The sequence below is a fragment of the Electrophorus electricus genome, chromosome 17 (genome assembly GCF_013358815.1).
Source record: "Electrophorus electricus isolate fEleEle1 chromosome 17, fEleEle1.pri, whole genome shotgun sequence".
Classification (NCBI taxonomy): Eukaryota; Metazoa; Chordata; class Actinopteri; order Gymnotiformes; family Gymnotidae; genus Electrophorus; species Electrophorus electricus.
The window spans coordinates 2,381,147-2,405,362 of record NC_049551.1 but is presented as its reverse complement, the minus strand read 5'-3'; the positions used below and the strand labels follow the sequence as shown (position 1 = coordinate 2,405,362).

At 45.5% G+C, this 24,216-nt stretch overlaps 2 protein-coding genes across 3 annotated transcripts in view; both read left to right on the top strand.

Annotated features, from left to right (window-relative positions):
* med13a (mediator complex subunit 13a) overlaps positions 1–8,204 on the top strand; it is a 54,644-nt gene extending 46,440 nt beyond the window's left edge. The window contains exons 23-30 of the mRNA XM_035535212.1: positions 1,880–2,103; positions 2,343–2,485; positions 2,731–2,889; positions 3,557–3,736; positions 3,929–4,083; positions 5,311–5,475; positions 6,551–6,651; positions 7,101–8,204. Of these exons, the coding sequence (XP_035391105.1) occupies positions 1,880–2,103; positions 2,343–2,485; positions 2,731–2,889; positions 3,557–3,736; positions 3,929–4,083; positions 5,311–5,475; positions 6,551–6,651; positions 7,101–7,233 (1,260 nt within the window). The 3' untranslated portion in view covers positions 7,234–8,204. The remainder of the gene's footprint in view (positions 1–1,879; positions 2,104–2,342; positions 2,486–2,730; positions 2,890–3,556; positions 3,737–3,928; positions 4,084–5,310; positions 5,476–6,550; positions 6,652–7,100) is intronic.
* A 669-nt stretch (positions 8,205–8,873) lies between these two features.
* ints2 (integrator complex subunit 2) lies at positions 8,874–22,881 on the top strand. Of its 2 annotated transcripts, none has more exons than XM_027022132.2 (25): positions 8,874–9,209; positions 10,123–10,416; positions 10,720–10,858; positions 10,987–11,089; positions 11,839–11,952; positions 12,987–13,117; positions 13,218–13,382; positions 13,744–13,958; positions 14,150–14,275; positions 14,574–14,645; positions 15,447–15,561; positions 16,110–16,178; positions 16,606–16,740; positions 17,083–17,259; positions 17,898–18,006; positions 18,292–18,396; positions 18,500–18,664; positions 19,156–19,357; positions 19,608–19,733; positions 19,998–20,199; positions 20,378–20,740; positions 21,057–21,164; positions 21,301–21,406; positions 21,575–21,751; positions 22,096–22,881. In XM_027022132.2, the coding sequence occupies exons 2-25, from the start codon at positions 10,124–10,126 to the stop codon at positions 22,275–22,277; spliced, it is 3,699 nt and encodes a 1,232-aa protein (XP_026877933.2). In that variant the 5' UTR covers positions 8,874–9,209; position 10,123; the 3' UTR covers positions 22,278–22,881. The 2 variants fall into 2 exon arrangements, with proteins under 2 accessions (XP_026877933.2, XP_026877932.2); XM_027022131.2 differs by having other exon boundaries at positions 13,212–13,382.
* Positions 22,882–24,216: the final 1,335 nt, after the last annotated feature.

The window sequence follows — 24,216 nt, the reverse complement described above, 5'->3', positions numbered from 1 at the left end:
TTTTCAGTACACCTGATAATCTGAATGTAAATATCCACCAAGTATCACAAAACAAAAATGCTCTGATAAACACACTGCTGCATTAAACACCATATTCTCTGCCGCTTTGACTGTTGGATTCTTCCCTATTATCATCGCATACCACTATTTGTAAGGTAGAAGCAGGGCGGGTAGCCCCCGCATTGTTACTCCAGCTGTGTAATTACGGTGGAGGGAACTTCTTCGAAGAGGAGCTCACTTCAGCTTCCAGTGCTCCATGAAATGCTGTTATTCCACTGAAGCAGGGAAGGCAGGTTCTGCTCAATCAGTTGTAGTGTCAGAATGAGTTATTTATTTATCTATTTATTTATTTATTTATTTTACGAAAGCCCTTGGGAAAAGTAGTTCTCTAGCACGCACCTTTGGAAGATCCATGTGGGTAGAGAACGTCTGACCTGTATGTGTGGTTTAAGCCTTATATTTTCTCACCAGTTCTTAAGGGATGCAGGTCTTGGGCGGTGGAAGAACTGTAGAGGTTTTTGTCATTTGACTTCCCTCAGTTGTGCTATATGGCATGCCTGTCATGTTTGCTAGTCTCTAAAGTATATCATTTAATATTTGTGAACAAAGATATAGTTTTGCATGCATGTGTTCAAGAAATATTTGTCCATATCAAAAATGCAGACATCACGATGTGATATTCGAAGTGTAGTCTAATTTTCTGTCCTCTATAATAGTTATTGTCAGTATATCACCTGTATTTGATGAATCGCCCAGTCGTAACGATGAGACGGTTCATCTGCTCATTATGGCCTTGCTATAGGTCAGAGACTGTGTGAATGTAGTAACATGTAGACACCATGAATATATAATGGGACTGGTAACACCCGCTGGTTTTAAACGTGATATAGGATTTCAGACTTCTCCAAGCCACTGTCTGCTTTAAAGAGTTATTTTTATACCATCCCTTGAACCATAGTTGTCGAGTCTGACACATGCTTCCAATTGTTCTTGTATATAACGTTGGTATGTTGTGGGTTTTTTGCTTTTTAGTACATTCCTTGAAATAATTGCTTGTGGGCAGACCTTGTACTGAAGTCACATTTTCAGTGGGGCATTTTTTGCTATACACATGCAAATGAAAATATAAAACAAAAGAATTCTCATTATTTAAAAATATAAACATTAGTCAAGTTCAGTTATAGTGACATCAGAGGAAACAAGCTGCATTTCAGCTGTCCTACTCGTCCACAGTCACGCTGTTCCTGGATCAGTGGAGAGGCAGCAGCACTGTTTTCTGGGCTGGAGTGCAGCGGGGCGTGGAGAGCGTTACACTGACCTCTCTGTCCTGGGAATGGGGCCGACGGGAACTCGTAGCACCAACAGTTTTTTTTTTTTTTTTTTTTTTTTTTTTTTTTTTTTTTTTTTTTTTTTAACCGTTGTACGCTTGGGTGGCTGAATGAGACCTCCCTGAAGGGACTGGGCCAGCCTGCTGCAGCTGCCGGACTCATGAAGCACTGCGCTTCCTCCTGTCTGTTCTGGTCTCAGACACCTGCTCAATTTAGCTTGGTCTGCCTGCTCTCTGTGCTCCTCTCGGGAAGGAGACGCAATTACTCGCTTTAGTGGAGGGAGTTGTTTAGGGGCGAGAGAAACGTCCTGGACACCTGGTTAATCCTCCCCTGTTTGATGCTGGTGAAATCGTGGGTAGAAAGTGATATCTTGGTATCATGACCTTTCAACTTTTGCACCCCCTTTAAAAAAAACAAAACAAAAAAAAAACTAGTTGGTTTCTGGTAAAGGGGCAGCACAATTAATAATACCTTCCTTATTTAAATGTTGTTATATTATAGGGCGTTTGACCTTTTAACATTTGACCTGACCTGCTTTTTTGCCTTTCCAGAGGCCAGAGTGTCTGCGCATGTACACGCCCCCCTTCATCCTGGCACCGGTGAAGGACAAGCAGACAGAGCTGGGTGAGACGTTTGGCGAGGCGTCTCAGAAATACAATGTGCTGTTCGTGGGCTACTGCCTGTCACATGACCAGACGTGGCTGCTGGCCACATGCACTGACATGTACGGAGAACTGCTGGAGACCTCCATCATCAGCATCGACGTCCCCAACAGGTGAGGCAGCTGTGGGCCCAGTACGCATTAGTCCTGGGCTGCTGTGATTTAGCGCAGGGTGCGTGTGGCAAGACCCATGGCTCTGCTGTTAGTACTGGGACCCTGAGGTTAACACTGCGGCTTGTTTGTCGGGCGTTCACACCCAGCAGTCGATTAGCTTAAGTACTGTTGGCTGGTTAAAGAGGTTTGTTGGCATGTAGCAGCTCTGGCAGCTGTTCCTTCTCTGCATGTGTGTCCAGAGCGAGGAGGAAAAAAGGCTCGGCTCGGCGACTGGGTCTACAGAAGCTGTGGGAGTGGTGCCTGGGCTTGGTGCAGATGACATCAGTGCCGTGGAGAGTCGTGATTGGTCGGCTTGGGCGGATAGGTCACGGAGAGCTGCGAGGTAAACGAGTGAATTTGTGTGCATCAGACACAGTAGTGTGTGTGTGGGTGCGTGTGTGCGCATGTATTTTAATCCCTTTGGTGAGTCAAAAATAGTCCAAATTCTGTATTCATGATTCAATTGCAGATATTACATTTTCATGTAATGGTGGATGTTTTAGTGGACGGAATGGAATCTGCATCGAGCCCAAAATGCTAATGTCATTCTCATCCCTGTGATGTTACTTCTGTTCATCTCTCTCACAGACTGGAGTATATTATTAAGCAGGAGGAATCTGCAGTCCCTGAGCAGACGCCTGAAGGACATGTGCAGGATGTGTGGCATCTCTGCTGCAGACACTCCTGGCATCCTCAGCGCGTGCCTGGTCGCCCTGGAGCCACAGGGCTCGTTCGTCATCATGCCAGGTAACGGCGTCCATTACCTGTGTGGTTGGAGAGGTGGGAGCTGGTGTTGAGCAAAGCCAGCCTTCCAAGGCCCGCGTGGAAGGCCTGGTGTAGAAATCTGCCTGGTGTCTTTGTGGTGTGGCGTGTTTCTGACGGTGAGTTTCCCCTCTGTGTTTATATAACCAAGTGGGTGATTTGAAACACCTCCTCAGGCTGTCGTGTTTCGCAGTGTCGGGGAGGAGAGGGCGGCGACATCTTATCGTAAGCCGTGTCATTCCCGTTAGATATACAGCTATGTGCGTGTGTGTATGTCATAAAACATCTCGCCACGCTTCTACTGAGTTTTGTCACACCGCTGTGCAGATATTGAAAATCAATGGATTTACTTTCTGAAGTGATGAAAGGTTTTAATCCTGCCACCTTATCGAGATGTGCTGGAAGTGAGGGATGTTACCTGTCGCTCTTCACTGAAGGCTTGTTTTCTTATAGACCTGAATCGGCTGAGATATAGTGCGTTAGAATATCTAGTACAGCGTTAAAATGCAACGAAGACGGGGGTTTTTCTGCTCCGTTTTTCTTATTTTCTCATTACTGCCCATCTTGCATTTCATTACAGCTCGAGTGTTGCAGATTGTATCAGAGGATAAAATGTTCAGCGAGTAAGTTTTGAATATTTCTGTCTCCTCAGACTCCGTGTCCACCGGCTCCGTGTTTGGACGCAGCACTACCCTGAACATGCAGACGTCCCAGCTGAGCACCCCTCAGGACACGTCCTGCACCCACATCCTGGTGTTCCCCACCTCCGCCTTTGTCCAGGTCAACAGCTCCAGCTACACCCCTGAGGACATCGCCTTCAACCCCATCAACGGTAAGCAGCCGTGGGCCGAGAGGTTTTGACTTCTCCCCAACGGCCAATCACAACTCAGCTAGACCTGTGTGACCTCAGGTCCTCATTTGTAGTAACGTTGGCTTACGGCACTGTTGAACGGGCAAGTGCCGTGCTGCGATGTCCAACCGACATCCTGAGAGTTTGACTCGGGACTTGTGCCGTACTCTGCAGACGGATCAGATCCGATCGGAGGCATCTTTGAACTGTTGGAACAGGACAATGATCTGGTTGACCCCGACATCATCAATATTCTCCCTGCATCTCCGACCACCTCTCCTGTCCACTCTCCGGGGTCGCAGTATCCCCACGGGGGCGACGGCATCAAGGTAATGGAGACCATATGGAACCTCTTAAGCAGTGCCAAACGGAACATTATCCCCCTATAAAAAAAACTTTCCCATAAAACTTCGTGTGTTAATCGTATGTACGTTGTGCAAGCTAAGGTTGGCTTGTTATAGGAATCACTAGGAGCAATAAATTACAGTAGCCTAGGAGAAAAAAAAAAGCAAATACATTTTCAGCATCTTGCAGATGGGTATAAGCTCTACTGATGCTATATTGTGTAAATAATATAATATAGAATGCAATTTTAATAATATATGGTTTAACCCTAATCCTGTCAAACGAGAACACATTTTTACACAAGTTCATCTTTTCTGATTTGGATTTAAATTTAGTAAGCACCGACATTCCTGATTTTCGTTGGCATTACAGACCACTGTTTAGCTGTGGTTGTGGCGTCGGTATCTTGCTAAATTAACGTGAGCATGGCGCTGCCTATCAACAGTCCGACAGAGCCGCTCTTGTCAAAACATGCACAAGTATTTTCATCTCAGTATTAACTTGGCATGGCAGGCCATCCTGGTGAGGCTACCTTACTATCCTAGTCTGCTAGCTAGTTGACTATTATTAAATAAATTCTGTGAAATGAAGATCTGTGCTAGATTTGTTTTTCTAAAATCCATGATTTTTGAGAAATTAGCTTCAGCCCGTTAGCATCACAGCTGATCTGACTCATGATTGTGATTGATGGAAACACTGTCACTGGCCAATTAACAATTAGCCAATGATCTTGTCCGACATAATTTTATTTATTTAAGTAGTGGCCACATGCCGTTGTTTACGTCATAACCAGCTCTTAAGAACCTCAGTATCTGTGTAATGTATTGACTTTACCAAAAAAAAAATTCTAATGTTCTATTTAGTTACCAGTAAGCAAAAAAAAAAAGGATGAGCACTTAATGCACTAACAAGAACTTAGAACAGTTAAGCACTTGTCTAGAATTTTCACCACTTAAAAACATCTGGAGTGATGAATACTATGTGATCACAACGCTGACAGAATTCCATACATGTTCACTAACTGGACCCATTTTAACCATGCAGTATCCTATGAGGGAATTCATTTTTAAAAAATAGCTTCATTAACTTGGTAACTAACATTTACTGCTAGATTTCTGTCTGTGTACCCTGGCTGTGTTGGAGCTGTGCACTGTGTGGGTGGCTGATGGCTGGATTGTCCTCTCCTCCTCTCCTCTCCTCCCCTCTCTCAGGGACAGAGTACGGATCGGATGGAGTCTCACGACGAAGCTCCTAACATCCTGCAGCAGCCTTTGGCCCTCGGCTACTTTGTGTCCACGGCTAAGGCAGGCCCACTGCCAGACTGGTTCTGGTCAGCCTGTCCGCAAGCGCAGAACCAGTGCCCTCTGTTCTTAAAGGTACCAGTCTCTCCGGTTCTCTTAGAAATAGTGAGTTAAGCCAAACACAGAACCAGTGCCCTCACTCATATAAACAAGCATATGTGAGTTATGCCAGGTAATTCACAAAACGACCCTGAATTTTAACTCAAATCGGCGTTGTACTGCATTTTAACTAAAATGCCCACTGCTCTTGATTTTAAGCAATTTTTAACTTTTTTTATTGCGAGAGGAAAAACTCTAAATAAAGAGAATACTTATGTTCAGCATTATCTACAAATACTATTTGAGGCTGGCCTAATGTTCTTTTGCAGTTAATTCCTATAATGGAGTGACTACTTTCAGTTAATCCCAGTGCTAAATGGACTGGCCTTTATTCTGTGTTCTGGAGGCTGCTCTTGAGAGTACATCAGAAGACCGTTGCTTTCATCAAGCACATGCGCTTTTTTTTTGGTCTTGCGTGTGCCCCTGGCAGCTTGGACATCATATGAAATGTCTATAATGGCAGTGCCTTCTGTCCACATCATCATGTGTTTATAAAATACGCAGAAGCTGTGAGCATGTCAGACAGTGTCTAAACAATTTTATAAGATATTCCCAAGGTGGAGATTTGTCTAACCACAGTGAGATGTGCAGTGGCATGAGTCTAGGAAGCAGCTGGCAGCACCAGAGCGCCACAGCACAGCCGCTCACTGATTTCACAAACATCCACCAATCCTACCTGTGCCTGGTCATGTGACCCTCTATTCTCTGCTCATGCAGTATTTATTGGTTCTTCTGCAAAGGGAGGCTTAAATAATTTAGAGTGCTTAGTGATTGGGTCAGCGGTGCTACTGGTACATAAGAAAGATGAGAGATGAGTCACGCTCCTTGAATCACACATGAGATGGTGGAATAGAATTATCGAGACTAATCACATCAGAGCTGCCATAGCATCTGTCCAGCTGAAACAAACTGGTGTAGTTTCCAGCACAAATTAAGTACAGTCCAGGAAGGTTTTCAGTCGATTTTCAGCAAAGGTCATTTGACCCGATGCTTCCTTTTCAGTGGTTTATGCATGTCATGTGTGCTGGTCTCTCTCTGTGTGTGTCTCTAGGCCTCTCTGCACCTCCATGTTTCTTCAGTGCAGTCTGATGAGCTATTACATGGCAAACACTCTCACCCACTGGACTCCAATCAAACATCAGACGTGCTCAGGTGGGTCCTCCTTCCGCCAGCCTGGGTTCTTGTTGTTCTTGCTAATTTATGGTGGCTTTTGCGCTACAGTCTGGGTTGAACACAGCCCAGCCCTGCTCTCAGAGATGTTCAGGACATTCTGGGTGTCTTTGGGTTCCATGCCAGCATGCTACATTTTGAACATTTATAATCCATGAATTTGGTTTTAATGAGTATGCTGTGGGTATGTATGGATGCTGTACTGAGTATTAATGTTGGGGCAGGAGACAGGCTTTGGGCCAGTGAGGAAAAAAACCAAACCTCATAACCAAACAAACAAATAAATATATTTATCTGTGTGTTATTGCCATATTAATGGTCTTTGCGCTCGTCCTGACTGTGTTCTGACCTGTCTGTGATGTCTGGCCTCAAACAGACTGAGAAAGTGTTTTGTACATTTAACAAAGATTCTCTTTCTCCATCCCTGTCAGGTTTGTGTTGGAGCAGTATAACGCCCTCTCCTGGCTGACCTGTGACCCTGCGACCCAGGATCGGCGCTCTTGTCTACCTGTTCACTTTGTGGTGCTGAACCAGCTCTACAACTTCATCATGAACATGCTGTAAGGCGAGCGGAGCCGGAGCGGAGAGTGGGACGTGGTAGGAGGAAGAGGTGCTCCTGTGGAGTCCAAACCCAGTCCGGCACTACACGGCTTGCACCGCTGTTGTGCAGTCCAGCCGTGGCGGTCCTGACGTTTGCGGGCCGGCGCTACGGAGAAGGCCAACGAAGAAAGGAGAACAGGGTGTTGATTGTTGGGGTGGGGGTGTGGGAGTCAGGGGTGGGTTCAGAGAGGAGCAAGCTGAAGGAACCAGAAGCATGGAAGTACTGTAGCTGCCTGATGTCCTTGTGCTCTACCATGGCCATATTTGGGCCCATGGTACTGGTCAGACGTAACAGCTGTTGGGTATGGAAAGAGAGTTTTTGTTTTGAAAAATAGGGACATCTGTGATTTGAGAATTAAATAATGAATTCTTGGTTTTAAGACCTGAAATTCCCTATTTCGTTTGGGTGAAATTATATCCAAATGAAATGCCTGCATTTGTCTTATTTATTGTAAGTTTTTAAATGTATAATTTGTCTTATTTCTTAACCTCTTTTATATATAAAAGATCTAGAAGGTTTATATTGCCTTCCTGCTTTCAAGCAATTGGTCAAAAATATATGTAATCGTCTTAATTAAAAAACGAGCAAAAACCCACAAAAAGAAGAATAAAGTTGCAGTAGGTTGCTTTTAGAGTATTATTTTTTTGTAACGGGGAGAGATTATTTGTATTGTCATGATGTACAGAGGTGGTAGAACTGGGGGAATTATGTCCATGTCTGTGAATGGACAGATTACAGCTATGCTGTAGCTGTAGAGGACTTGTACAGCAATGAAGTTCACTGTGTCTAAAAATAAAGAGGTACATTGTCGTATATAGTATTTTATACCACACATTTAGACACGAAAACGCAATATATAAATAATTATATATGAACGTCGCGCCAGCCTCAGTCAGCGTGGCTCCTGTTTTAGGAATAAAGTGAGTTAACTCAATCATTTTTCTCTGCTTGTGTTTTTTTGGGGGGGTGGGGTGGGACTGTGATCTGTTAAATTTCATAAGACCATATGCTGTTTTAACAAATGTAGCTAAGATAAGGTCTCATATGAAAGTGGATTTATAGATTAGCAGTTATGACTGGGTTAAACTATAGGGCGCTTTCCTTCAGCTAACCCAACCCAGTTAATCCCCCAGTCGGCTGACACACCTGTTTGTGTGACACAGAGCCGACAGTAATGAAGGGGTTGGTGTGAAGATCATCTGTGGCGTGCTTACTGTCCCTTTAAACACGCCACCTGTTCACCCCGGTACATGAGTCTAAATGCACTTCATAACCAAGTGTTGATGCACAGAGAGACCTTTTTCCCTGGATCTCTGCAGAATAAAACTGTTGAAATTTAAAAACACGGGAATGTTTTCAAATTCCAGAGTAAATTTTGTACAAAGTTAAAATGACCAAAACCAGAGAAGATCTGGATTACTGACAAACTCACATTTCTCACGGCATGTAAAATACCGAGAGTTTCCATTTTAGTTCAACTAACGTTTTATTTGTATTTATTTTTCAAAATAATTGTGTGTAAATTGGCTAATCCAAGCGCGAGCCCGTTCTAGTCCATTAGTCCTGTTTGTTGCGCGCTTCACGCGCTTGCTCTGGTGCGCGCGCAGGAAGCCGGCTGAGACCGTTAAAACCATTATAGTTATGAACTGTAGTAGCTGTTCTTCAAATCGTGATGTCCTGTTCCGATAAATGAGAAGTACTGCTATAAACACATAAACACTGCGATAGCCTTTATTGTCTGAAAGCACTGAATGGATCTCACTGTTAGGCAGAGAGCTCAAAGTGGATAACTTATCAGCTAAGCTAAGATAGCTGGGAGGGTTGACGTGTCGCCCCTGGATGCCTCAGCTTGTGGCGAAGCTAATCACGCTTCACCGAGGCTTTGTGGGCCTCGCCGAGAGCTGTTTGGGTTTTCATCTGTTATTATTGAAGGTATAAGGTAAGGTGTCCTGTATTCCGGCGAAGACATCGACGTGCACCGTGAAAACATTCGTGGTCATTTTTAAAACTTGTAACGTAGTGGTGTCCTGTAAACTTGTCTGCCTAAGTAAGCTAACGCTAGCTAACCCCAAGTTTGCTAGCTGTGTAAAGAAGTAGTACCGCAGTAACAATTAAAGTTCATACTGGCTATATTTCCCCTCTGCCATTACCACTTCAGTTTAGAAAAGTTGTCCACTGAACTGAGGCTGTATCTAGCTACCTCGCCCAAAAGCCAACGTAAGTGACTGTTAGCTAGCTAGCTAGCTAGCCGGCTAGCAGCTGCGTTTAACCGCTATCCGGCTACCAGCTGCGTTTAACCGCTTTTCATATTTAGCCAGGCGAGTTTTTAGCTAACCTAACTAGTCTGCTAACCTAGCTAGAAAAGTAGTCCCGCCATGTACTTTAAGACATATATAAATTAAAATGAGTTGCTTTATTTTGTACTTTTGAATATTAAACGAATGATATTTAGCCTATTTTGCTAATAACGGATAGGTTGGGTAACATGACGTTGGAAAACCTATATATGCTGTTGAGAATGGAATGGAATGGAAATACTGGAATATCTAGCTATCTTAATTAACCCTATTTGAATAATCTCAAACTCCAATAGCAACTGGAGATCAGAACATTTTTGGGCTAAATTGTCAGTTGACTTTTTTTATTATTTTTTTGGGACAACGACAGTTCAGTTTAATCACTTGACACGTTACCATCATGCATCCTCTCCATTTACCTGCGTATGACTTACTGTCAATTTTCTTAAGGGATCAAAGTAGTCTGTCTGAGCTCCACTATTGGACTGTGTCGAGATTTGAAGAAGTCCCTGACCTCGTCTGTGTCTTTTTTTTTTTTTTTTTCTTGTGCTCCAGTATGACTGACAGTTCAGGGCTACACTTTGTGAGTCCTTACGCCTTCGCGGCCATGCAGAAGGTGGACGTGGTGCGGCTGGCGGCTCTGAGCGACCCTGAGCTGAGGCTACTGCTCCCATGCTTGGTGAGGATGGCGCTCTGTGCCCCTGCGGACCAGAGCAACGCCTGGGCTCAGGACAAGAAGCTTATTCTGCGTCTGCTGTCTGGAGTGGAAGCTGTGAACTCCATCGTAGCGCTGCTCTCGGTGGATTTCCATGCCCTGGAGCAGGATGCCAGGAAAGAGCAGCAGCTCAGGTGCATCTTTCAGATACAGACCTGTCACTTAAGAAACACACAAACAAACCAACCGTACACCAACCGGTGTGTTTTTTTTTTGTTTTCCAGTGTGTGTGACATGGAATGGGCGCTTATGCCTTAACACTTTTTTGCCTCGTTCAGAAATCCGTTCAAAAGAAACAAAGATACTGTCCCATCTGTCCGTACCCTACCTCATTAGTCATGCTGTTGGCAAGTTGAGGAAATGCAACCATTCAGAGTACATCTTCACTAGGACTTTAAAGCATGGTTTAAAAGTCTTGTTTGCCTTTCTCAATACAGACATAAAGCCGGTGGGTCCAACAGCGAGAGCATCCTGGTATCACAGCTGCAGCATGGTCTGACTCTGGAGTTTGAACACAGCGACCCGCTCAGGAGACTCAGACTGGCTCTGAGTGAGCTGCTGGCCATCATGAACAAGGTGCCCACCCACCCGTATGCTGCGTCAGTGCCGTACGCGTGCCGTTACCTCTAGACCTGGTGTGCGTTTGGAATCAAATTGATTGCAATGTCAAAGGTAACGCATGTGTGTTTTCATCCGTTGCACAGGTTGCTGATTCCAGCGGAGAGTTTTTTCTGAAGTCGTCAGAGCTCTTTGAGAGTCCTGTGTATCTGGAGGAGGTAGCTGATGTCCTCTGCATCCTTCAAGCAGGTGAATGTGATGGCTAAAGCTCTGTCCACACTGCAGGCCTGAAGTGGCACGCATCTTTTCAAATCACATTCGGGTCAACTTCATGGTTTTAGGTCACACACTAACTTGTGGTGGTGTGATCCCTGTGAGATCACCTGATCGCAAATTCGGTTGGTCTTTTTTTTTTGTGTGTGTGTGTGTGTGTGTGTGTGTGTGTGTGTGTGTGTGTGTGTGTGTGTGTGTGTGTGTGTGTGTGTGTGTGTGTGTGTGTTCCACATCGCACTTGTCCTCTCTCGAGCACACACACACTTCGGCAGTACAGCCAATAATAGCTGCTGACTGAATCCACTGCAGCAGTTGCCCGTGGCCTTCCTCTACCTTCCCACCATTACCCTCAACAGCTGATGACCTGTCAGCCCACAAGCAGTCCAGATCATCTACGATCAACACATGCACCACTACTGTACCTCTATTTCACAGATGGGTTATGCACACACTGGAGTGCTGATGCCTTTCTGTTGAAATGCTTTCGGGACAGACCTGCTACCATGGACTCTTAAAAATGTTAAGGTGGTGCCATATATTAACATTTTAAGACTTCAAACGATTGGCACAGTTGGGTTTTAAATTTCGTAATTTCAGTGAAATTGCACTGTGCAGTAATATTTTACAGTAAAGCTGTAGGCTTCGTTCATTGAGTAATAGTGGTGTCGATGGTGTGAGTCCATGCGAGCCTGGTTTTCCCCGTGTGTGTTTGTCTCCCCTCTCAGAGCTGCCCTCTCTGCTGCCCATCGTGGACGTGGCAGAGGCCCTGCTCCATGTGCGGAATGGAGACTGGTTTCTTTGTCTCCTTGTTGCCAATGTCCCGGACAGCTTCAATGAAGGTACTCTACCTTAAATGCAGAAATAAAAAACTTTTACGGAATTGGGCAGATGCTCGTGTCCAGAGTGGCATACAGAAGTGCTTTATGGTCTCTTAGATACATACCCTCATGTAACAATATATCAGTGTTAAGAATACTCATAGAAGCTCATAAATATTGCACATTGAATTAGAACTAGGTGGTAAAAAAACCAAAACATTTAAATCTCTTTTGCTTGTAGCTGGCAGCTAGTCAATGATGAAGATACCTATAATATGCTCCAGAATGTATATTGTGGCAGTATATTATACCATATTATGTTGCACATCCCTGCTTTGAATGCATTATATATGTCTAGCTTGGTTGTATATCAGATCCCTTATGCCTGGGTAGAGTCATGTATATGCAGATACAGCAACTGGTGTTTCCATCACAATCATCTTGCAACAGCTATGTCACACGCTATGTCAACAGCTATGTCAGTTTAATTTGATCTAATAAGGATATCGTGATCTCGATGTCTCTGAATTATTTTGTGTTTTGAAGCCCATTCCAGTGTAATTGAATGAGTGTAGCCTGTTTCTCTGAGTGCTAGAGAAAGGAAAGAAAGATCCTGCACTTTGTACTGCTGTGGCGTTCCCAGGTCATTGTTGAGTCAGAGGCTGCATTCAGAATCAGACCGGGCCACCTCACTGAGCACTTCTCAAGGTTTCTTACTGAGATGTTTTATTTAGTGCTGCAAGGGAAAGAAATTCATTTCAGACTAAGAAGTGCCTATCTAAAGACCTTCTCTGTAATCATATTTAACATGGATGATGGCTAACTGGGTTGCCATTCTCTGACACATTTAATGTCTTCTCACAGCCTTTTGAGATTCATATTACTCCAGATTGTGCCCTAACGATGCCAGTAAGTTCTGAGCTGTTGTCTACTGTAGTGTCAGCAGTGATGGAGATGAGAATGAAAGAGGAAATGAACACTTAAATTATATATATATAAAATATCCATGTGTGGGTCTCTGTTCTCTTTGTGTGTGTCCGTGTCCATACTCCTAGTATGCCGTGGTCTAATCAAGAACGGAGAGCGTCAGGACGAGGAGAGCGTGGGTGGACGCAGGCGGACAGAGGCTCTCCGGCAGCTGTGCCAGATGAACCCGTCTCAGGCCCTGAACATCAGAGCCATGGTGGTGAGCATCGTGGCTGCTCTGTGTTCCCTGCAGCTCCCCAGCAGCCCGTACTTGTCTCCTGTCCACTTCCACAGTGCCTCTCCTTCACCCGCAGGTGCAGGAGTGCCACCTACCTGGTCTGGGAGTAGCTCTAACTCTGGACTACAAGCCAGACAGCGCGGACGAGGCGGTCAGTCCCTTGGTGTCGTACGTCAGCGGACTCCTCCTGGGGACCAATGGAAAAGTGCGCACCTGGTTCGGAATGTTCATTCGCAACGGGCAGCAAGTGAGGGAGGCCGGACTGAGCTGCTCACCCACATCAACACACAAACCCTGCACAACTCAGCCAGCTCTGCTGCTTGGTGTATATTTATATCGCTCAGTCTCTCTCTCTTTCTCTTTATTTTTTCTCTTTCATTCTTTTTTGTTTCTCTTTCTCTTTTTCATCCTCTCTCTCTCTCTCTCTCTCTCTCTCTCTCTCTCTCTCTCTCTCTCGCTCTCTCTCTCTCTCTCTCTCTCTCGCTCTCTCTCTCTCTCTCTCTCTCTCTCGCTCTCTCTCTCTCTCTCTCTCTCGCTCTCTCTCTCTCTCTCTCTCTCGCTCTCTCTCTCTCTCTCTCTCTCTCGCTCCCTCCCCTGTTCCGTCTCAGAGAAAGCGAGAGAGTAGCTCAGTTCTCTGGCAGATGCGGAGGCAGCTGCTGTTGGAGCTGGTAGCCATCCTGCCCCGTTCCCGTGGGACCCACGTTCCCAGCGGCTCCGACCCCGAGAGCTGCCCGGGCTACTCGGGCCTGCGGGAGGAGCATGTGGTGAAGGCCAGCGCTTTGCTCCGCCTCTACTGTGCTCTGATGGGCATCGCTGGCCTCAGGTACCTCCCCCAAAGCCCTTCCTCCCATCCCCACCTTCCCCGAGTGTGGCACGTCGCTTCACCCCTGCCGTCGATACAGGCTGTGCAGGGCAACGTGTCCCCTGCAGCGTGACGGGGAGTTTGGGGTCACGCCATGCTGACCGCTGTCGGTGCACTGTCAGTTGAAGAATGTTTGTGATGCTCACTCGCAGACCCACAGACGAGGAGGCGGAGCAGCTCCTCCAGCTGATGACAAGCCGGCCCCCAGCCACACCCGCCGGCGTCCGCTTCGTCTCGCTGTCCTTCTGCAAACTGCTTGCCTTCCCGACGCTCGTCAGGTACCGCGTCCTAGCAACAACCTTCAACACTGCACACCTGATGTCTACTCAGCCTTCGCTCACCCAAAGAACCTCAGTTCACCGCAGTTCTGGCACAAAAGACAGTAACCATGTTGCAATGCACTTTTTTGTACATTTAACTGAAACCTGTCTTTTTTTTTTTTTTTTTTTTTGTACATTGTACTTTTTTTCTTCTTGCCATCCTTTCCTCTTGAGAGAGGAGGAGAGCCTCTGTGTTCCTGAGCCCAGCGCTCAGGTTTTTACGGCGTGTGTTTCTAAGATCCTGTTTCCTCCGCAGCACTCCAGAGCAGGAGCAGCTGATGGTGATCTGGCTCACATGGATGATTAAGGAGGAGGAATACTTTGAGAGGTACGCTAGTGCCGCACACAAGTGTCTTGGTGTTTAATCGCACCTCTCCAAGCCCCGTGTGTACAGGCATTGGATAGGTCTCCCTCAAATCGCATAAAAACAAGTGACGTGTCATGTTGCAAACCATTTAAATATCAAAAACAGAGTTTAATGACTAGATTCACAGACTACTATATGCTTAGACATTAATCGTGTGCAGAATGCCTGTGTTGAGGGTGTTTGACATTTTTAGAAGGCTGCAGAATGTCTCCTTAACTGGCGTGTGTCCTGTCTGAAATATTCTCGAGTTTGTCTCTCTCATACCATGACCATGCAGCAGAGGTGTTCTGGTAGTTTTCATAAGTGTGCATATGACAGCAGAGAGGGCCCTTACAAATGATTTAACAGCCCCTCACTGACACATGCGGAACTGCTCGGTTTTGTGTAACTTCCACTGTATTTCCCCTGGTTTAATTGTTAAGAAGTTTTATGTGTGTAGCTATGTTATTAGATAAAGGGGACGTAAAGTGTGGAGACAGATGTGTAACAGCCTCTGTAATGTCTATGGAGTGCTTACAGCACCAATAGGATGCACTTCTGACCCACTCTGGGTCACATGCTTTGCTGTGCTTTTGTAAGTCTATAAATGTATCTATAGACAGTGATATCAGGCATCTGTGGGGTCATATGGGGCTGGCTGTGTGCAATTTCAAGTTCAGTACATTTAACAGGTGTGTGTGTGTTGGCACTGTGTTTATTGCAGCCTGGCTGTGTGCAGGAAGCACTGATACCTATTCACTTTTTCACTGCCTTCTCTCCCAGTGCTGCTGGTGTGTCTGCCTCCTTTGGAGAGATGCTGTTACTGGTTGCCATGTATTTCCATAGCAACCAGCTGGGTGCTATCATTGAGCTGGTGTGTTCCACTTTGGGAATGAAGGTGAGTGTGTTGAATGGACACTGGAGATCGTACGGCTTCCACCGGTGACACAAAACACCAGAGCAGAACTTGACTGTAGCTGCTCAGGGCTTTTACGCAGCCAGTACGAGGAGACTGAGTATAAGAGCAGGAAGCATGAAAGAGACACGTCAGGTATCCAGACATCTCGGCTTCACACGCCAGATCAGTGCAAGGCTGTTGGCTTTGGCTCCTAACGCGAGTGTTCGTGTGAAACAAATACTGCGTAGTGTAATTGTGAGATATAGTTGAAAGCTGATCAGAATTGGCTGTTCACAGAACCGGGGGAAAATCTGTTGGTTCTGTGACTAATCTCAGATCACTCCTCCCACACCACAGCATTATCTCCAGTCTTTCCCAGTCTCATACCTTGCTCCGTGCTTTATTCCAGTCTACACCCACTTTAGGTGGATTTGGGGTTACTTTTGTAGTTTTCAGTGGTTTAGGTGGATTTAGGGTTACCTTTTGAAAATTGTAGATTACTGGATGTGCAGATAGCAGCTTCTCTCACTCACTGTGTTGGTTTTTAGATTGCCATTAAACCCAGCTCTCTGAACAAAATGAAGACCATCTTCACCCATGAGATCTTCACTGAGCAGGTACGGTCCACAGTGGGTGCTAAAGAAGTTCTCAAAGTGCACATGCTGATTTCACAAGTGTGTGGCCCTTCCCTGTCATCATGACTACAGAGCAGCTGGTTGTGAATGTCCACTAACACTAACATGCTGTTTTCTGTACTCTTACACTGATCAGAGGTCATGCAAAATAGAAGAGACTATGCGCTTTTGTGTTGGGCATCTTTTAATGAAGTATGTAGAGTATTAAATGTTAACATTTTCTGAACTACTAACAGTGAACTGTAAAAATAACTAACACGATGTTGTCATTTATGAATCTTGCACATATGCACGTAGTAGCATGTATATCAGCATGCTGTGAACCATGTCGGTTATCAACTGCATAGTCACGGATTATATTTTGCATTTTATCATTCATAGAGAAAGTGAAATGACTCTGGTGTTATAGGTGGTCACTGCCCATGCTGTGAGAGTGGCCGTCACAAACAGTCTGAGTGCCAATATTGCAGGCTTCCTCCCTATACACTGCATTTACCAGCTCCTAAAGAGCAGAGCGTTCACCAAGCACAAGGTTTCCATCAAGGTAAGGAGGCTCTTTTGCCTGCTGCGTTTCTGTAGCTGTCTTCTCTGTTCTGTCTTCGCATATCCTGTTATTGACTTTCCTCCAGTGGGCTCCATTATATGTTTGACTCAAAAGTCTCCTGCCCTGAGCCAGTTCGAGACACGCTATTGATTTAATTAAGATCATCATTTCATTCTGCTGCCAGGTTGACAATGTTTTTTTTTTTTCTTAGAATTATAATGCAAGTCTTTACCAGTTCAGATCCCTATTTAACATCGGTAGAGACGTCAATAAGGGCATATTGATGGTGTGACTTCAGATTGAGTGATTATTGATGGTAATAGAATCTCTCTCCCTCTCTAGGACTGGATCTTCAGGCAGCTGTGTGAGACCACCACACCTCTTCACACTCAGCTCCTCCCCCTCATTGATGTTTATATCAATTCCATCCTTACTCCTGCCTCCAAAGCCAACCCGGAGGCTACCAACCAGCCAATCACAGAGCAGGAGATTCTCAATGTCTTTCAGGGACATGCAGGGGTGGGTGGAGCAAACAGTGATCTAAACATTTGTTGTTGTTTTTGAACAGTACCTGTATGATGGCAGGTATAGTGACCTCAGTAGTGATCGCAGTTCAGATGTCAAAACCAACATTTTCACCCTTTTTTTTTTTTTTCCCAGCTTGCAGCCTGAAAAAAGGTGAACAAACATCCAGTCTGATGTTTGCACTGACAGAATAGTGAAAAATCTGAATTCTGTGCTTATTCTTCATCCTGTTATGGATGTATTTGAAATAATCGTGGATTTGATATTAACGTAGTTAGTGATGAGTGTGTCAGGCCGCTACCCAAACGAGACGTCCTGTACCAGCATGGGAGCAGGTCTGTCCGTCACCCTGGCAGCTGTGTAATTGTGTTATATGTCATTAATGCTGTATTGATGTTCTGTGCTGCTCATCTCTTTATCTCGCCACGGTGGATTTGTCGTGGCTAAAAGCCATTTATCCATAAGCCCTGACGATGTGCAGAACTACTCTCCCTCTAAACCTCCATTTAACCTCCGTGTGTGTGTGTGTGTGTGTGTGTGTGTGTGTGTGTGTGTGTGTGTGTGTGTGTGTGTGTGTGTGTGTGTGTGTGTGTGTGTGTGTGTGTGTGTGTGTGTGTGTGTGTGTGTATCAGGGAGATGGGGGGAAAGGCCGTTGTCAGTACTCCATCACCACTCAGCTGTTGATACTCTACTATATACTGTCCTATGAAGAGGCTCTACTGGGCAACACTAAGACACTTGGTCAGTCCATAACACACAAGCTCTGCCCCACTGATGTCTGCTCGTGGGTTTGATTTCTTTCTTCTGTTCTCAGTAATTACCTCACCTCAGTCCCATTATCTTTTGTAATTCATTGTACATCACGTCACCGTACCCCCTGACACCCACTGCCTTTGCGTTCTTTCTTAAACCCACTCTAACTCCCTCCTGTCTTACTGAGGTAGCGATGGTGCCCTTTGGCTGCGTTAAACACAAGCAGGTGAAAATGGCACATTCCCTACTCTGAACTCTGCTCCCCTTCTTAAGCCCTGATGCAGAAGAAGCCCAAGTCCTACTCGGCTGCCCTGATGGACCAGATCCCCATCAAGCACCTCATTCGCCAAGCTCAGGGTCTGCAGCAGGAGCTGGGCGGTACAGAAGCCTTCCACCACTCCACCCTTACCACATACCCAAGCAGTACTCTGCAGGGTAACATTTCTGTCTGTCTCTCCCCCCTCACCCCGCACATCCACAGGGCTGCACTCTGCTCTTCTGCGTCTCTTGGCCACCAACTACCCCCACCTGTGCATGGTGGAGGGCTGGATCTGTGAGGAGGAGGTGACGGGCACTCTGCCCCTCCTACGCCGCATGCTCCTCCCCAGCTGCTCCTGCAGGTACACTCAGGCCCAGCTCCATGCCGGTGAGTGCACACGCAGTCCTAGCCTGGAGTGTTCAGATTTGAACGGTTGCATATGTCAGTCCTGTGAATGGAGTGAACCATAAAGTCCCGTGAACCGTAAAGTGTAACTCCGTGGCCGAGGGGGAGGGTGGTGTTTGTGCTTCCTGTGAATGGCGTGCCTCAGTTATGCCATGGACTTTCATCTCTACAGCTTCAGAGGGCATTCTTACAGGAGCCGGCATATAAATGTAGAAGATGAGCCGGGTGCTTATTATGGTCTGTGATATGCTGCCCATCTGCCTTGTTGTTGATGTTGTGTTGCGGGTCTGACCTTTCGGCGTGTATGAGTCACACTCTAACCTGTGGACTCGTGTCTGGTGCTGCACGGCTTGTTTATGCTTTCCAGATCCCTCTTAAAGGGATAGGGAGAGAGAGAGAGGGAGAGAGTGTGAGTGTTTTGGTTTAAACATGTATGACCCTTTTTAAAAAGTTTTGGTCCTTTGTCCTCGCAGCCTTCCAGAACGTGGTGCTGAGTGGTCCAGCGCTAATGCGTATGCTTGAGCCACTGACGTTGCTGAGCGCCGCTGACCTCATTCCCTACGCTGAGGCCCTCACAGCCAACATGGGTCTGTTACTGCAGCCCGGGGTGGCCCGGAGACTCCTGCAGACCGTCAGCAAACTCTGGATGGTGCTCAACACCGTCATGCCACGCAGGTGCGTGCATGCATGCGTGTGTGAGCGTTTCTGTGGGCATGCGCGTGCACGTGCTCATATGGTTGTGAATACACAGTACATCAGAGTTTAAAATGTCTTCAAAATGTTAGCAAATGTCTGTCAATATCAATACATTTTATATTAAATATTATACTAAATTTAAATTAAATCTAAAATGTTTTAATATACCCTTTCATAACTCTCTCTCTCTCTCTCTCTCTCTCTCTCTCTCTCTCTCTCTCTCTCTCAGGCTGTGGGTGATGACCGTAAATGCCCTGCAGCCGTCGGCTAAACTCCTCAGGCAACACTGCTACACTCAGAATGACCTGCTGGTCGACCCCCTCATTGTGCTGCGCTGTGACCCCAGAGTGTTTAGGTGCCCTACCTGTCTGTGTGGCTGGGTGCACTGTCTGTTTTTGCTGATTTCCCCAAGATCACCTTTATGGCCTTTATGTAACTGAGAGTGTTAACCATAGTTCTTTTGGTGCTTTGACTTTTGCTGTGAACTCTTTAGAAAGGCATTCAAAGTCCAAAAAGGGTTGGAATTATTTTTGATGATTAATGATTTACTGAAGTAATAACAATAATAATACAATACAATAGTGTGTGTGTGTGTGTGTATACACATGCTTCTCTGCAGGTGTCCTCCTCTGATGGACATCACACTACACATGCTAAATGGATACCTGTTGGCATCTAAGGCCTACCTAAATGCCCACCTCAAGGAGACCGCTGAGTTTGATCGGCAGACGCAGACCATCTCGAACCTGGGGCTCACTGGGCAACCAGACACCCCAGAGGTCACCAGAGAGGAGCTGAAAAATGCACTCTTGGCTGCACAGGTCTCACACACACACATACACACATGCGTGCACACAGAGGCAGACCTCTAACTCAAATTCACCATCAGGTGAATCCAATTGCATTTGTCCTCAATCGTCACATTAATTTATTGCAGATATGTATTAATTGTACATTGCAAAAGGAAAGTAGCCTGATATAATTTGTTTGCCCCTGCAGGACAGTGCAGCAGTGCAGATCCTGTTAGAGGTGTGTCTGCCATCCTCTCAGGAGGAGCAGCTACTGGGTGGAGATGGTGAAGGCTTGGTGAAGAGTGGTCAGTCTGCTTTGGACCAGCCAATGAGGGAGCAGGGAAGAGCAGGAGTTGTGCAGGGACCCCTGGGCTTGCAACAGGCCGAGGGGGGAGCCACTGGTGCTCAGGGGGCGTGGAATGCTGAGGGTGGTGCCTCTGGAGCTCAGAGGGAATGGCAGATTGAGGGTGGGCTTCTTAGTGACCTTAGGGAAGTGCAGTGCCTCATCTGCTGTCTGCTACATCAGATGTTCATCGCAGATCCCAACATCGCCAAACTGGTGCACTTCCAGGTACTGCATGCAGTGATCACAGATCTGCAGTAACCACAAGCCAGGAAGCCTGCATTTACACCACATAAACATAAACACCACTAAAACATAAACCACAACTCATGACACTTAAGAAAAGACTGCTGGCGTTTGCTACAGAACAACCACTGAAAAAAGACTGTATATGCTAAGCTTTTGATTGTACATTTAAGAAAGTACTGTTGTCTACATCTCCCCACTGACTGATTCTGAAGTGGGGTTTTTTGATTTGGAGAGTAGCTGGTGATGCAAGGTTGTTGTGTATGCTGAGCCATGACTCCTTGGCTCCCCTCCACAGGGTTATCCTCAGGCCCTGCTCCCTCTCACTGTAGCTGGTATTCCATCCATGCACATCTGCCTGGACTTCATCCCAGAGCTGCTCGCCCAGCCTCAGCAGGAGAAGCAGGTACAACTAACCCGTTCATGTATTTTTGTTTTTTTGATAACTTGCCAGTCGTGTGAAAAGCAGGACGTGGTTTTGCATTAAAATGGTGGGCTTGCTGCCTGGCGTTCTGAACACAGGTGTGTGCTTTCTCTCACAGATCTTTGCCATTCAGCTGCTCTCTCACCTGTGCACTCAGTATGCTCTGCCCAAATCCCTTAGTGTGGCACGCCTGGCCATCAGCGTGATGGGCACTCTGCTCACAGGCAAGAGGAAATGCTGTCTCTCCTTCTTTGTGCTGTTATATGCTGCCATCTGGTGGTTGTCACTGAACATTACAACAGCTGTCTCATCATTAGCTCTAAATGGAGTGTGTGTGTGTGTGTGTGTGTGTGTGTGTGTGTGTGTGTGTGTGTGTGTGTGTGTACACCCAGTTCTTACGCGTCCCAGGCGTTTTGTGTTCTTCATGCCCACCTTGCCATGCTTGGTGCCGTTCTGCCGGGCCTTTCCTCCACTCTACGACGACGTCGTCTCCTTGCTGGTGCAGGTGGGCCAAGTTTGTGCAGCCGACGTTGCTACAAAAAGCCGGGACATCGACCCGTTCATCGCCAGTGAGTTTGCAGTGGATTTGGTTGTTCATTTTTCATTTTCTGTTATATGATGTACAGTAGACTTATCTCTAGTTTACATGGGCTGCACAGTATGGACAATACCATAAAGCAATTGTCTTAATCCATATGACATGACACAATGCTAACCTGTATGGTTTTAACCAAAATTATTTATATATGATTCATCAGATAATCTGGAATATCTCGGAATACTCACAGTATCAGTAGTAATCTTTAACAGTGCAGAAAGTTCACAGTAAAAAAATGCGCATGTAGAGCTGTGGTGTCAGTTTTGAAAAGCTTCTTATTGTGGTGATTACTAACATGACGGTGTGTGTTGTCAGGGCTACAGCATGTGAAGGGGAGACTGAAGGAGTCACTGGGCTCAGACATGGGCTTGTCCAAAATGTCTCTGCCTAAGAGATCTGCAGAGGAGCTGGGTGCTGCTGACCCTGATGTCCAGCTGTGCTACTGTATAGAAGCCGCCTTCATGGACATTGTTGAGACGTGCATACAGGGATTCTGAAGAGCGAGACGGTGAACGTGAAGAAATGAGGTCTGTCCGAGGCTTGGAGATGACATTGTGTGACTGACGTACGGAGTGTTTAACACAGAAGAGACCTTCTTACAGCTGTTGAACACAAGACCATATAAACAGGGAAGATGTACTGCAGAATAAGTGTTCTGTAAAGCCATGGGAAAAAAAAAAATCATGAGGTTTTTAAACGCATGAATGTACCCTGCCTGTAGGTACTAAACACACAAAAAAAAACAAATTCTGATTCCTTAAAGTGACATGGCATTCGTAGCAGCAAGGTGTACGGGAACTGTAAAGAGAGCAAGAACAGGCTCTCCTGAAAGAGGCTTTGAGGTTTCTTCAGGACATCTGTGTGTTTAGGACACATTTTGTGGTGTTTGGCACTACTGTTACTTTTTAATTAGATGTGAGTGTGTAGCAGGCACTCAACATTATTGGTCTGTTTTTTAGACTGCTTTATAAAAATATTTCTTTTCCTCAGTCATGTTATTTTTGAGAGATTTTTAAACCTTGAGTTTTGGAAATGTCCTGGTTTTGTACACTCCTCCACCTTCATTTTGAACATTTGTAGTAAACTTTTGATTCTCTCAGAGTTTTTTCTGTTTTGCTTTGTAAGGACTGCATGTTGCCTGTGCCTGCATGTACCAAGGAGTAAGGATCGTTTCCGTTTGGGCCAGACTGGAATGGGTTGCTCTGGCTCTAAGTGAAGATGAACCACATTGATTGTGTAGACAGTGTTGCCATTTGCCTCTCGGTTTTTATCATCACCAGTAATAATGTTCTTACCATAAATTAAGACCTTGTGATGAAAAATCATATTTCAGCCATTTCCTCTTTGTATAATCAGTTATTTTAGTTTAAAATTTTGTGCAACCTTTTACATAGAAATTTACATTAAATATTACATATGCATTATTTAGACTTACCTTGCTTCATTCAGTGGGCATTTAAAAATAAATCTTGCGGTAATGCTACAGGCAGACACACAGACACTATTTTATAGAATGTTGTAAAACAGTAAATAGCGTGCATGGTTTTTCATTGCAAGGGCTCAATTGTTGTACTGTTTGTGGCCATGTGGGGGCAATCTTGCTACACGATAGCAGTAGCGCCTTATTTTTGCCCCATGAATCAGTAGCTTTTCTGGTAGATGCCAAATCAGTCACCAGAGGCAGCTGTAGACCTGTGTGCTAGTGATCACCACTCTCTAATGATTCAAGCCCTCTAACGATTTCTTTGGGTAATCGCCCTTATACATGGGTAGATGGACTGGTGGCTGAACGAGCTTTATTAGTCCCCCAGGGGTTATATTGTGGTGTTACGGTAGCAGACAGCAGTAATGTATATACAGACAATAAATACTACACTCCTTCACACCACACATATTTACACACTACACATATTTACACAATGCAGGACGTTTTGCAGAATACAAGACAACTAATCAGGCATTCACACCAAACTGGGGTGTAGTGTTGTGTTTATTAAAAATTTATATTGTTTATGGAGAGTCTGTATTGTTTGTTCAGTGAAACTGAGTGTAGGTGGTTTGTGGAGCCTAGTAGCACTTCATGTTGGAATCTGTTTGTGGTTCCACTGGTGGTGGTCTATGGTTTCACCGATGGAGTCTGGCTGAAGGAGCTCCTGAATGTAGTGTCATGGAAGGGAAGTTCAGTGTTGTTCAGTCATTCTGAATGTCCTCTAGTTTTGCTGTCGTCCTCTGTCACGGTCTCCACTGAGTCTGACAGGATGTATGAACTTTTTCCTAAGTATTCATTAAGCCTAATTTTAAATCACTGTACATTAATCACTCTTTGTCAACTATACGTTAAATGCTATTCGGATTTTTAGCCGATTAATAATGCATGTTGAGAATAAACATCGCTGTCTTGCATTAACCTCTCAGACACAAACACATTCTACCGCA

Excerpts from the sequence above, each read along its gene's own strand:
- ints2 (XM_027022131.2), top strand. The coding sequence starts at position 10,124 with ATGACTGACAGTTCAGGGCTACACTTTGTGAGTCCTTACGCCTTCGCG. Across the intron at positions 13,383-13,743 it reads TCATTCGCAACGGGCAGCAA|AGAAAGCGAGAGAGTAGCTC; the intron begins GTGAGGGAGGCC and ends GTTCCGTCTCAG. Across the intron at positions 14,276-14,573 it reads GCCTTCCCGACGCTCGTCAG|CACTCCAGAGCAGGAGCAGC; the intron begins GTACCGCGTCCT and ends TTTCCTCCGCAG.